The sequence below is a fragment of the Heliangelus exortis genome, chromosome 1, assembly GCF_036169615.1.
Source record: "Heliangelus exortis chromosome 1, bHelExo1.hap1, whole genome shotgun sequence".
Taxonomy (NCBI): Eukaryota; Metazoa; Chordata; class Aves; order Apodiformes; family Trochilidae; genus Heliangelus; species Heliangelus exortis.
Window position 1 is genome coordinate 13222043 of NC_092422.1, and position 14912 is coordinate 13236954.

Genomic DNA, 14912 nt, shown 5'->3' on the forward strand with positions numbered 1-14912 from the left:
GGGTTAGGCTGGGGTGTCATGGAAGAAGCCCTGCCAGAGAAGGCGTGCTCGGGCTGGCTGCCTCAGCACCGAGTCCCAGCTGCTCCTCCAGCTGTGGCAGGGGATGCCTGGCTGGCAGCTGTCTTCCCCCCGCAGACGAGAGCTCCAGCCTCCAGCCCTACCTGCTGACACAGACTGATCCCCTCGAACTGCACAGCTTTAAATACTCTCAAGCCTCTCTGCCCCTGGGGTGGATCTTCCTTTCTCTGGGCGTCCCAATGCCCCTGGTAAAGGAGGAGGTGCCCATACCAGACCCTGCGGATCCTCCGCCCGTCTCTGCCCCATCCGGCACCGGGCCACGATGGGGCCGCAGCGGCCGCTCCGCTCCCCGCCCCGCCGCTATGGAGGGCAGAGCGCGGAGGGGGCGGTGGCGAGCGAGGGGCGGGCACTACCAGGGCCGCATCCCCGGCGTGTGAGCATGCCGCGCCGGGAGGAGGGCTTCCTCGGCCGGGCCGGGGGAGGTTCAGACTAAGTTAGGTCCGGGGAGGGAGGAAGAGGGAGCGCTGCCGGAAGCGGCGGAGCGGTGGCGGCGCTGGGAGCCCGCGGTGCCCCTGGGGCAGTATGTAGCTGGGTGACAGCCACCGGAGCGCGCCGCCTGCGCGTCTGCCTCGCCGCCGGCCCGGCGGGCGCTGAGGGGGGCCGGCGCAGAGGGTCAGGAGTCTCTTCGGGGAGGCGGAGTGGGGCGGCAGCCGCATCTCGGCTCTCCTCTGCCCCAGTTTCCTCTCTTCCCGCACCACCGTCTCTCGGCGCGGTCCTCCTGCAGCCACCCGCCCCTTCGCCGCTGGCCGGGGGGCTGAGGCCGCCGCCGCTGCCATGGGGCTGCCCACGCTGGAGTTCAGTGACTCCTACTTGGACAGCCCGGATTTCAGGGAGCGCCTGAAGTGTCACGAGATCGAGCTGGAGAGGACGAACAAGTTCATCAAGGAGCTGATTAAGGACGGCAGCCTCCTCATCGGGGCCCTGCGGAGTGAGTCGGGCGGCGGGGCCGGGGCGCTGGGGAGCCGGGGGGCGGCGGGCAGCAGAAGGGGCTTCTTTTGTTTGAATGGGAGCCGGGAGCGGGCTCCCCTGCCGGCAGCCGCTGTAAAGCGCCTCTTAAATTTTCTCCCCCGCTCCCTCCCTGCCGCTTTGCCTCGCCTCGCCTCTCCTGCGGCGGGGCTGGGTGGGTTTCCCGGGGGAGCGGGGGCGGTGCGGGGCCCTGCCCCGGCCCGCGGGCCCGGCCGCGCCCTCCCCGGCGGGTCCGGCGGGCAGCGCGGGGGCGCCGCTGCGGGCGGGGGGAACGGGCCGGGCTCGGGGTCCCGCCGCCTGGGGATGGGGGAGGAGCCCGGCTTCGGGGTCGGGGGCTGGAAGTCCTGGTGTAAAGTCGCTGTACAGACCGGGAGTGTAGTGCTGCCCGTGGTCTGTTTCTGGGACGTTGGCTACTAATTAGGCATCCTTAGATAATGGAGATGTCGGTAATAAATGGGTGGGCAAAAGGAAGACGGTGAAGTGAATTTGTATGAAGAAAGTTTTATTTTCCCCCTACAACCACCTCTACCTTCCCCCGGTCTTCATGTTGTAGATTAACTTTTATGTGTTTTGGAAGACTGCGAGAGCAGAGATAAGGGTGAACAGTTTTATGCTTTTAAAGCTCCGTGGGTTGAGGACTGACAGCTTCTCGGGGTGTGAAAACGTCCCTTGGGCTTTGAAGAGCATAAAGTGAAAGCTAACTCAGCTTGACCTCCTCTGCTCTCTTTGCCACCTACTTCTTGTTGTTAAGTCACTTTGGATCTCTCTTACCCGTTGTGCAGAGCTTTACTTAAGATAGAGCAGAGGTCGCTTCCAGCTTTTAGTGCTTCAAGTGAGAAGTTCAAGGGAAAGAATCACTTTAATACTTAAAAATATCTGTCACCTTGACACAGTATGCTACTTTTTGTAGGGTGGAGGGTGTCAGTATTACTTTTATGTAGACAGGGAACAGGTGTGTGTAACTGAGGTCCATAGCTCGTAAGAAACCTACTTGCTGGTAACATGGAGTCTAAAATCTGGAGTCTAAAAGTTTAACCTGGGATAGGAGGTCAAAATGTGAAGATTTGTTTGGCCTACAGTATGATTGAATGTTAATTGTTCATGCACTGACTGCATATAGTTTATTTACAACATTGCATTGACATAAAGCAGCTACTGTCTTTTTGAGATCTTTTTCTTATAAGTGCATGTATTTCCAGACACATCTCTGTTTTAGTGAGTAGGTGGATACAAATCTAGCGTCTTATGTGACTTTATGCATACAAAATGTGTCTTTGTACATACATTCTTGTATCTGTGCCCACCAAATGGGAGATAATAGACTACACAGAAAATGCTTGTGTCTAAATGTTGTTGGTTTTTTTTAGCTTGCTCCATAGGAAATTTGAGCTTGTTTTACTAAGTAAAAGTATAAGTTTAATAAAAATTTACTATTACAAATGTGGTCCTGTAAGATGGTGTATGCAAATAGTAAAGACAGGTTAGGACTATATTAGGATACCAAGTACCATAGGATATTTTCTTTGACCTGGGCTTGCTCTGGAAATTGACTGCTTTTTGTTCCAGATCAAATATGAACAAATGCAACTTTCTTCCTAAGCTTTCTAAGATAGACTGCTGTAGAAGGTATATTGTTCTTGAGAAGCAATGTAAACCTTGATTCTGAAGTCAGAAATCCCACTATGAGTCCTTGTTAAATTTAGACCCTGTATCTACATAGTTAGCAATACTCTCCCTCTTCAGGAAGAAGCAAAATTTCTCTCAAGTGATGACTACTTGAGAGGTAGGTTCTCCTGATTTGTAAAACTTTTTAGTTCAAATGTAATTGTTTTACACGATGTTTATTGTATTCCATGTGCAGCTTTTAAATTTGTTGCTCTATAGTGTCTAGTAGCCTTGGGAAAGATCTGCCCTGGTGTAGTAAGAAATATTTGTTCATTTCAAACCCTTAGTTTCATGACCATGCCTTCCACCAAATACTGCCTCATTCCCTGTGTTGGTTCAACTGGGGAAATGTCTGGATTTTTCTCAACAAAACCCTGGGTTTATATTGTACAGACTGGTGTAGATGGTGCAAAGTGTACCTGATATAGCAAGTAGCACTATGCTAGGTTTTCAAGGGTGGAGAGGTTTTGACTCATTAAATCATGCTAGCTACTCCTACTCAGCTTTGAAATCTGTGGTGTGTAAAATGCTTGTGTAAGGTTTTTTAATTTTTTATTTATTTTTTACATTTTCCTTGAAAAATCTCATCAGTGTAGTAAGCTGTTGATTTCAGTGATGAACTATTGTGATTCAGTCTTTGAATATTTAATAACATGTAAGCCCTGGAGAACAAGCTCTGTTTACTATATTTTATCTCTTTAAGTCATCTAGGATTTTTCATTTACATATCTTTTGAAGAATCACTTCTGTTGGGGGAAAAATCTAGACTGTGATGCAGAGCTTCAGTGGAAATGAATTTTGGAACATGTACTTTCTGGCCATGTTTAGTGAAGAGACAGTGAGGCTGACTTAAAACAGAAAATAGTGTAATCTTTTCAAGTTGCCTAAATTATGTGATGCTACAGTATGTACATGGTTTCTCAGATGGAATTAAACTTCTGTCTTACAAAAGTTACAACATGTAATTTGTGAAGAATCCAGTAAAAATGCAGTGTTTATAAACACCTGACAAAACATTCTACACAAATTGAAGGTAGAACAAATACACTTAATGTAGTATGCAAATGTTTCACATTTTAATTCTTGGAGTGGTCCCAAGATAAGGTCAGAATTTAGTTTAATGTGGTTTTGCTATGTTCATGCTGAAGAATGCTGCTTTCCAAAGTAGTATGTAGAGCTTTGATGCTGTGCTCATGAGGCAGCAGTTGATTATTGTGGATGCACTGGGGGCTGAGAAAGCCAGGGTTGATATCATATCCTCAACAGCATTTTCCTACTGGTTTTTTCCCACTGTTTCCTTATCTTTCTAAATACATGGGACTCTGTGAGTACCTAGAAGAGCGTGGATTATATGGTCCAGTGTAGTCATGTGTTATCAATGCATTTGTACGGTCTTTGTGCCTCACAGTCTTGTCCTGCAGTTAGTATTTGCAGTGAGACATTTTCTAATTAACGGAGGTACTAAATACATTGCTCTCTCTTAAAAGGCTTCATTAGGCATATAATGGAGTGTCCTGTTACATTAAAAGGTTGCCTTTCAACAGAGATTTAACACAATTAAGTAGGATCATCTAGTTTTCTTTGCACCTGGGGGAGGGTTTCTTGTTTGTTAACTTACAAATTTGGAAAAAAAAAAATCATTCAATCTTTTTCTCCTAGTACAACTAATCTTCTTGATTATTCATTAAATGATGATTTCATATTCTTTTCAGGCATTTAATTTAATAGACCTTTCAGATGCATTTTTAAAGTGCTTATGATTAAATGCTTCATGGAGGAGGTCCAGCTGTAGCTGGACACCTGAAGCAGAGATTGAATATTTTCCTTCTTATTGATTCCAGCTTGTTTTCAGTTAAAACATCTTCTATTTTCCCTGTACTTTTTACAAGAAGTGCACTTTCTAATTTCTTTATAGTTGCCTTGTGAAAGAGCATCCTAGTCTAGGGCATTGCACTATAGTTTATATAAGAAGTATCATTTTAGAAATACTTTCATGGTTTAATTTTCATAATAGGTCTCCTGTTCTGTCAAAGTTAATGCATATTGCATTAAACAATCCAAAAAAGGAACATTCATCTTCTACAGATGATCTCATGGTTTATTGCTGTGCAGAAGCCCTCAGTTTTTCCTGCTGATTTTTTTGAGACCTTCTCTCTCCATCTTAAGTCCTATTTAAGCAACAAGTTCTCATTCAAAGATGAGAACTATTACTAGTTTTGCTTTCAATAGTTGATAGTTCAGTGGATTTGCAGCTGTTTTAAGTAAAGCTATACCTTTTAAAGTGTCTTAATATTATGCAAATTAATGCAGAGCCATAGTTTAATATTAATAAGATTTAATGGATAACTTTAGGAATTAGTAATTCAGTACCAATCATTAACAGTTTTATTTTACTACTTAACACATGGAGAAACAGACGTAAGATGGAAATACCATCTTCTGCATGGGTATGTGAGGGGGTATTTTTTACCTGGTTTTTCCAGAAATTTCCCGCAGAAAAGACTGTCTTGGAGCTGATTTGATATGCAGTTTTCAGGGATGATTTTCTTCTCTCATAAGCCTAATTATGAAAATACAGTGATGAACCTGGCTATATATGGAAATTTAGGAGGTTAGCTGTTTGAATAGAAAAAAAGGAGAGGAGAAAAAAAAATAAAAAAAAGGACAAAGTTACCACATAAAAAGCTATGATCTTGTTATCTCTCTTGGGAATTATTTTTCATATAATTCCCCCCCTTTGTATCTTTCCACAAAGATGCATTTTCCCAGGTATCTCAGCCTCACATATTTTCATGAGATTATATCTTTACAATTTCTTTTCCAGATTTTAACTGTAGCAGGACTGAGTTCATTGAATAATAACCACTGTACGGTAGCTATCATTCTCTTTTACTAATTCAGACTCCAAATAAAAACCCCATATTCTTTATATTCCTTATGTGGTGCTGTGATGGCAAACATGGATTGTTGAAGCTACAGCTTTCTAGTGAAAATTTCAGAAATAACTTGTAATGCCTTTGAAAATGCATGGCTTTTAATTGTTTTAGTCGTATAATGCAAAAATACATAACTTGCTTTTAGTGTTAGGGTTGGGTGAGAGGCAGGGGATTACAACAGTTTACGTCACTTGGTTTCTAAATACACAATGCCCCTACCAATTGGAAAAAAAATTTAAAAAAATTACCCAATAAAAAGAAGTTGAAACTCTAGTAACTGGCATTAATATTTTGAGGTCACCTTCTCCCTTGCTTTTCTGCTGCTCCTGTTAGACATTCACACTTCTTGTATGCTGCTTAACTTGCTGATGTCTTGAGTTATCTATGGATAATAATTTTCAAAACAAGTTCCAACAGTGTTCAGCCTTTTATGTGACAATACCAATGATAAGCTGGTTCTATTCCAGAGAAGGAGCTTAATTGTTTGCTCTACTGTTTAAAGGAGCTGCAGTGTGTATCATATGATCTTAAGCCAAATACGGATGGAGAACATAAATGTTATAGGTAGTAGGCATATTTTCTATCCATCAAGTGTTTAATTTTCAACCAGTAATCCCTGCAAGTGAATTCCCCTACTGTCAGTAATGACTGCTGTGCTCATAAGTTATTGAATGACTCAACATGGGTGTTCTTGTGCCTTAATTTTGAAAGAGGTATTCTTCAGATAAGTTCTGTGATTGGATGATGTTGGGTTGCCAAAGGAGTGGGTCTGAGTTTCAAATGCCGTATGAAACAATGTCCCTGCTTTAAGAAAATGTTGTGCAATATTTAAAATTAGGATTTTCAAGCTTTTAAACTGATTTATGAAAAGGTCATATGTAATTTTCTTCTTAATGGGAAAGATGGCTTGTTGTCTACCACATACTGCATTTGCTATGAATAAGATAAATGAATTCTTTTAATAAGAGACCAGCTGCTTCATGAATATTGTCTTTAATACAATGGAAAATATGATGCTGTGGTCACTGAACTTGTATAGATCTCTTGGGTTTTCATGGGCAGACGTGCTACAGCAACTTGCAGTTTCCTGTAATAATAAAAACTTCATATTCGTCCTCTCTGAGGACAATATGGTCCTTCTTTCTACTGAATGATACGTAAACCAGTGCTATTTATTGCCTTTTTTTTTTTTTTTTTTTTTGCTATAGTTTCAAAACTGTAGTTCTACAAAGGTTGGAATATAGGAAAATTGAATATTTAAAAGTATCATGGATTTCTTTTGTTATATCCAGTCTCTTGGTACTGGTAGGTTATGTAGTCCTTATTCGTCAAACTTCATTTTGGAAACAATTTTTGTCCTTTCTATTTCTTCTAGAAGGCTATACTAGAACCTTGTTACTCCGAGAGTTGAGTAACCAATTAAAAATAAATTCTATCTGGAAACTCAAACTTGTTTATGTTCATATTCCTTTCTCTCAACATTTCTGCACTGTTGTTTACTTGGATTTGCTTGGGAGATAATCACATCCTTTTGCTAGACTGAACAAGCTGTTCTCATCCTCTCTCCTAAGAGCTTCTCTGATTTCTTGGTCATTTCAGTAGGATTTTCTAAACTTTTAAAATGTTCAGGAGATGAGAAGTAAAAGTAGGGGACACAGAAGTAATAATGTTCACAGGTCTGATCTTTGCTGATCCCATTCTGTGAGAACATCAATCATTAAATCAAATCAATATTTATGGTCTTGTTTTGACTGTGGTGCTACAGATTCCTCAAGTGTATAATAAAAGGTGAAAAAGTCACAATCTTATAAGCAGTAGCAGTGAAGTAAATAACCAACTTGACCTTCTTCCATATTAATATGAGACTGAAGTAGCTGGGCAGTAATCTAACCTCCCATTGGCACCCTGTGAAGTGCAATTAACTGTCATTAGAAAGATAATATATTTCACAGCATGTTATGAGCTCTGGGCTGTGTTACAATATAGTTTTCTGGATGAGTTGGAAGTTACCAACTTAAATCACTTCCCTATCCCGAATTATGCAAATGTATGTTTCACAGGACACCAAAAGCTTAAGCAACATGTTGTGCTGATACTTTTCTTAGCATAATTCAGGCATGGGAAAATAGTATGGAAATTCAGTGTGTCTTCAGAAGTCTTATCTTATTTTAGCTTAATATTCAAAGCAGGATACAAAGTGCTGCAATGCCTGCATCATATATTTGGTTTTACTATTGACATTAATTCATATTTTGCAACGTGATTAAAAAAAAAAAAAGTTTGCCTGTAAGATGTCCATTGTATTAACTGTTTGAAAGGTACTCTTCTTTTCAGTGAAACATGGTATGTAAATGAAAGTAGGTATCACCAATTGGATTATTTTTTTCTGCAAAGAGCCTTGGAATCAAATAAACATGAAAAATAAAAAAAATTAAACGATAAGAAGAATCAATGTGATTTGATCCTGTAGAATTACAAGGACAAATAAGCCTTTTCTTTTAGTTATTCTTTGCCTTTTGTACTATAGCAAAATCTTTCTTCTTTTGTTTTCCTATAGGTGAGGACACTGCACACCACAAAACGATTTTGTCCCTTTTTTTTTTTTTCTTCTCTCCACCTCCTTTTTTCTTTTTTTTTTTTTTTTTTTTTTCTTTTTTTTCCCTCCTCCCCACCCTTTAGCATCTCTCTCTCTCTTTTTCATACATGAGAGTTTAGTCCAGTGTCTTTTGCCAGGATCGCCCAAAGTCAGGGTGGAAATGTTAAGTCAGACCGGTCTCAGCATCAGTCCCTGAATAATATCAAACAATGACTTTTCTCTTTCTGGTTATTTGCAGCAAAACTGCTTTCTAGTTTCTTCTCATCAATATAGCTTCTCTGTAAGTACTCATCTTCTCCACCTTAAATATTAAGCTGCCATTGTAGCTTGGTATCATGTGCTTTACTGGTGACAAGTTGATTAATCTATTGTGGTTTTGTGGTTTTGTCTTTTTTTAAAGAACAAATCAAGTCTTCATCCTTGTGTGCAGTTTGCTTTTGATAAATCTGCATTTTCTTTTACCCTATTTTCTATCAACTTGTAAGCTTTTAATTGTTCTTTCCTTGAATGTTCTAAATAATTGCTTGATTTTAAGGTCAACTTAATGGAATATTCATGTTGATTCATTTTCCTTGTTTCTTAAATATAAGCATGTATTTATTATGTTATAAGACTAGACCCCTTGATTCTTGGTGTTGAAATCTTGGGTACTAAGTCTTGTCTTTTCATGTATTTCAGTGTTTTACTTTTACACTGTACCAGTCCCAACCTCTGAGTTCATGGAGCTCTTTCTTATTTGTGTGACAGTGTGACAATTCTGAATTTTTAATGTACTAGTTCATACTAATTTTTCCTTCTGTTTTCACACTGGTAGCGTTGCTGAAAACTGAGGTTTAATATTAATTTTAATTTGTATCATGCTTTAATCGTTAGACTGCATGTTTCTGGTTTTTTACTGCACAGTAACCTTCTTTGCTCTGTGTTCTCTTCTGGCTTTTATAGGTTAAAAGCTATTTGGCCTTACTTTCTAAATTCTATTTTTGTTTATCTTTGACTTCACAGTAGTATAGTTTTCTAAGTAATAATGTGTTTGTGAAAATCTCCTGAATGAGGCTGAAAGTACCTGGTATCTGGTGAGAGGGTGTAGGCTTTGCCTGCAGGAGTGGCACAGCACCAGACTGCAATCTGGAGTATGGACTGGAGTATGGAATATGCAAATTCAAGGTAACACATGTTGTACCTTCTCAGTTTCTCAGTTTAAAGTCACATCTAAATTCAGGTTTGTGGAAGGCTGAATTCTTGTTACAGTCTCCTTTCTTTATTTTCTTCTTCTGTTTAGTTTTAAACTAAATAAGCATATGGTTATTTTGTTAGACAGGTTCTTGTTAAGTTACCTATTCATGAAACTTACCATATTCCAGGCCAGTCCCTTACTAAAGAAACCCATGTAGGAAGGAAGGCTATCAGTGTATCATGTGAATTGGGATGTGAGTTTACTTCTTTCCACTGCTACTTCAGAACTGTGGTTATAGGTGATGTCTACTGAATGTCACACAAGTTGTGCAGTAAGTTTGAATTCTAGTATCTCCTATTGTAGCCCCTCTCTTTCTACCCTCTCCTGTAAAGAGTGGTTGAGCTGTCTGATAGTTCTCCCAGAGGTGTACAAAGATTACTGGAAAGCATCAGTCTGAAGCTGCATTTTTCTGTATTACTTTAAGCCAGCTCTACTGCTAAACAAACAAACAGAAAAACCTCTACAGTCTTCCCCTTCCTGTTTTCCCACTCTCACACCTTGCTTCCACCCTTTTTTGTCCCATAAGCAGTATTAGCATTGCTATTTGCTCAGCTGTGTGCTGTACTGGATCAGGGAGCTAAACCAACTGCTCTTTGCTGAATAGTTTTGGATGTGTCTTCATTTCCTGGTTTGGTTCATTATGCAGCTGTGGAAGTGCTCATCCTGGCAGAGTACCTTGTGACCTGGGAATGGAAGTGATTGTGGAAGTTGGTGGGTAGGGAGAAGACTAAGGACAGGACAATAAATTATTGTTTGTTGGCAGCAGCAGCTTAATTGTACATTACACTACAGCCAAAGTTAACATACAGATTTCCAGTGACAGCTAAGTCATACTTCTCTTCTGTAATAATCTTATTTTTCAGGAACTAAAGAGGTGTGACTTCTGGCCATCCATCCACTCTCACTGCCCCTCCTCAGTGGGACAGGGATTGAAAATAAGATGAAAAGCTTTGAAGTTGAGATGAAGACAGGGAAATCACTCCAGTTACTGTTGCAGTCTTGCAGGCAAAACCAACTAGATGTGAGGAAATTTACTTAACTGATTGCCCATTAACACACCGGGATAATAAGGAATAAAAACAAAACTAAAAATATCTTTTCCCCATCCTCCTTTTTTCCCAGGTTCAACTTCGCTCCTGACTTTTCTCCCTCCTCCCTCTCACTGGAGCAGTAAGATGGGGGATGGGGGTAGACAGTGGGGTTTTTTTACCCTTTCTTAAATGTTATCATAGAGGCACCGCCAGTTTTTGTAATGGGCTCAGCATTTAGCAGCAATGAGTCTGACTTCAAGCTGTAGTTGTCTGTGACCCACATGGGGTCAGCTCCTGATGTCTTCTCAAGTAAGGCACCTCTGCAGCCCTCCTTGTCTGCAAACCTTTTCCATGTAAAGCAGCTCTTCTCCAAGTATTTCTAGTACTTCTGTCTTTGATACAGACACCTTTTGGTTCCTCTTCCATCAAGCAGCTGCCATGCAGGCATTTGATGACTGAGAATTGTTTTGTTGTTCTTGAAGGGGGGAAGTGAATTCATAAAGTGAAAAGAACAGAGAAATGAATTATTTAGAAGCTGCTAAGGTTTGTAACTCTTTTATTATGAATCTTTTATGATAGGCACTCAGCTGACCTTTTTACTTTTTTATTAAGGACAGTTTTTTTATGATGACCTTGTCCTGCTTTCTGCAAAAGCCTGCTATGCAAACAGCATGAATTCTTGGTGAAACAAGCAATATATAGGCTTGGGTTTCATAGTAATCACATTTTCTTTTTGAGTCAGGTAAGGCCTTTGCTAATTGTGTAAGTACACAAGAAGGGCTAAGAGGCTGAATTTTCGCTTTTTTTCCTGCTTGTATTATTTTGATTAATTTCAAGAGGTGGCCGAATGTCAGATCAGTTCTCAAAAGCTGCAGTTTTAGAAGTACAGGTCATATTTAAATGAAAACCAGACAGATTTACAATGCTGTGGAAGTCAGTGTTGGTGTTCGAAAGCCTTCCTAGATTAACAGTGCAGTGGAGGCCTCGGGAACATTGTGGCTGTGCCAGTCAGAAAGTTTACATTTTACTTTTATGTCTGTGCTTTGCATCTACTCACCCTTGTCTGACCTACCTTATTTGCCTTTAACCTTTCTCTTACAAACAATGAGTAGGAGAGGAAGGAGGGAGAACCCATGAACTCCACTTTCTTGGGATGTACTATTTGTATAAACTGTTATTTTAAGCCATTAATATTGTAGAGAGGTGACATGTTCCCTCTGAGGCTAAAAGTGACTTACAAGTTGCAGGAAGCATGAAGGTAGAACTGGCTGCTTTGAAGATTACTTGAAACCTGAGGTAATCTAGTAAAAACAATGTTCCCTTCTTAAACCTTTTCATGTCTAGCACTACCATTGCCATTAAAATAAGCTGTATACTGATACTTTAAAAAAAAAAAAAAAAAGCAAAGCTTCCTTGTCCCTCTTAGCCTATATAGAGAGAAGGTAGAGACCTGTGGAGTTTGCCTTCTAGGAAGCTTTGAAATAATTAAGACTTGGGATTTACTGTAGGAGAGTAAAAAATCCCTTATTCTTGGAAAAGGCAGAAATTGTGAGAGCATTTGAGAGACTGCCACAGCTACAGACAACGTGTATGTGTAAAAATACGAGCTTTGATTCCTAATGTATTTTCAAATATTCTGCCTTCTAATGTAGGCTGTACTGACTTGCTTCTATAAAGAGTAGAAATTTATATAAAGAGTTTGTTTTACCATAGACGAAGAAAAAAAGATCTAATGGTTCCTTAGTAAAAATTATAGTTAGCTTGTAATAAAGACTTTAGTTTGCTCTATTTACCCAGAGATGCTTTTGTGAATCTTGTCTTGTGATATGTCTTATTCACGTAAGAGTTATTAATTGTTGTCAGTCAGCACCTTCAGGAATTGGGGACTGCCATTTCACAGTATTTTATGAGAGGTTCTCCATCTGACATGGGCTTTGAGGACCAAGATAGTGGAGAGCAGGCAGAGGTCCAACATTTAAAAACAGACCTGAGGAAAAGAATTGCCACCTTTTGTTAGTAACAGATCGGGCTAACCAGGAGTTGGTTTAAGCCACAACAAAGTATGTGGGGTAAAATAAACTTTGGTAATATTCAGTTTTGATTAACTATGTGTGCATATACTTTGGCTGAAATGTATGTAACATGACTAGTATTAATTTTTCATTTCCCTCTTCCTCCCCCCAGTTTCAGCATCTTACTGTCCAAGCCTGGTAGTAAAGCTAAGAGAAAGTAGAGCAATTTTGTGAGCATCACAAATGCCTGAAGAAATGTTTTTTTGGTCATGAATCTCTGTCTAGGAATTACTAACAGCTGTATTATACAGAGTAGATATTAGGCTATGTTACTTTAATTTCATAACTTTATTGATGTAATTTAGCACAACTGAAATAGCAAAGAGGTGCTTCTTGACATAGTTTATCCTTGACAACTGCCAATGCTTTGCTCTGTTCTTTAGAGGGATATCTTTTGCTGCAGCTTTTTGTTTTTAGAAAGTATAGTGAGGCTTCTGTGTTGGAAAAAATGTTTTTCTTTTTTGAGAGTTGAACATAAAATTATTAGAATCACAACAAATGTCACGCTCTTTTGTCCTCACATAATCTGTTTAGGGACATTTTCAACAAGTCAAGAAATAGCACACATGACATGCCTATGGGCCAGTTAGCACCAAGTGTGAAAAGCAGGTGGTGGAGGAGGAAGATGAGTATATTTAACAAACTGATCATCAACTTGTGGCCTGGCAGATGCCAGAAATGTATGATCTCTGCAAGTAAAAGTTGAAGGATTTTATGGATATTGGCCGTTTTTGTTGCATTTATGGTGCTGAGTTTAGTCCTGCTCCTTGTTTTCAGGAGAATGTTGAAAAATTGTGAAGGGTCAAGAAAGACACTTAGAACATATGAAGAGCACATGAAAATGCTCAAGATCCTCGGATACTACAAACACTGTAAAGCATGTGTTTTTTGCATATGTTAATCCAAAGACAAACCTGAAGATTTATTTGTATCACAGAAAAGAATCTTTATGGAAAAGTTTCTCCATCTAACAGACCAAAGCACATGAAGATCCAAGTGTTGGCAGAGCTGTACATTAGAAGTGTACGGAGCAAAGTAACATTAGAAATGTGCAAATATAAAGTTAGTAAGATATTTTATTAAGACTGTGACGGACTCTTCATTGCTGGAAACTCTTAAATTGTTTGCATTATTTTTTTTATTTGAAATGCAGTCTCATTCAGTTGAAGTATTAAGTCCTGAAACACCTGCTCCCTTCTAGGTGAACCTGTTGATAGCATTGGTTCCTTCTTGCCTCAGCAAAAGAGGGAAGGTCTTCACATAGAAAAGGAACCAGTTGAAAAGAAGAAAAATCCTGTTATGAAACATGGGCAAATACACATTGAAACAAAACCAAACCCTTCAAGATGGTATTACTGCCTTTATTTCCATATATACAGACAATAAATAAATCTGTTCAATTCAGATTGCTACAGATATGTAAAGATACCAAAACTAATGTTTTTGAATGATCCTTAATGTTGGACATTTGGGACTATGAGTTTAGCTTTGTTAACTTGGTCAGTTGTAGATTGTCTGAAGCACTCCAAATTAAAATTCTTAGCATCTTAAAATTTTCAGACTAATTTATACATGCAGTTTTGTCATCTCTTACCATGAGTGGGTTAATTTGAAAACAGAGATGCAAATTAAAACCCCAGAAATATGTTTCCAAGTAACTTCTTGTAGACACAGCTATAAGGCTTGACAATAGCCTTAATTAATTTTTCTCACAAATACAATCAGTATGGTTGACTTTTTGCTGTGTGAGCTTAGAGCTGCTGCATCTTCATGCTGTTTGGGAGCCTAAGGTCAAATGAGAAATCCAAAATATTTCATTTTATGAAGGGGGTGTAAGTACAGCAGTACATTTCCTGTTTACATAACTAAGTCTTTTTTGTATGCTGAGAGATTTCCTGATACACTGATGCAGGATTTTTAATTTTGCACTTTAAACTGTAACTTTTGTTGCTTAGCTTGCTGAAGATGCCATTATGTGCCCCCTACCCAGTATAACAGAACTCCTTTTCCTGTGGAGATGGTGGGAACTGATGTTCATCTAAGTCTTACCACCTTTTGTTTAACCCTAGATTTCGAGATTGAGGATGAAAACAATAATGCCATGTTTAAGTAATTTGTTGGCATTTCTTAGTTCATGTTTCATTGGGAAATGTAAAAAGACAAGTTTTCTGACAAGTAAAGTTTCTCTGTTTTTTTTCTCTTGTACTCCTGTCTCTTTCCAAGAGGTAACTCAGTCTCTGTAAATGTAGCCCACAAAATCTACAGGATGCCCTCACTTCTGGTGTTTCCATACAAACTGAGGAACTTAACAATTTTTATATTCTTGTACAGTAT

At 39.5% G+C, this 14912-nt stretch overlaps 1 protein-coding gene across 1 annotated transcript in view; it reads left to right on the forward strand.

Annotated features, from left to right (window-relative positions):
- The first annotated feature begins 504 nt into the window (after positions 1–504).
- The window catches only part of ARHGAP42 (Rho GTPase activating protein 42), a 144488-nt gene continuing 130080 nt past the window's right edge, over positions 505–14912 (forward strand). The window contains exon 1 of the mRNA XM_071734314.1: positions 505–1006. Coding sequence (XP_071590415.1) covers positions 853–1006 — 154 coding nt within the window. The 5' untranslated portion in view covers positions 505–852. The remainder of the gene's footprint in view (positions 1007–14912) is intronic.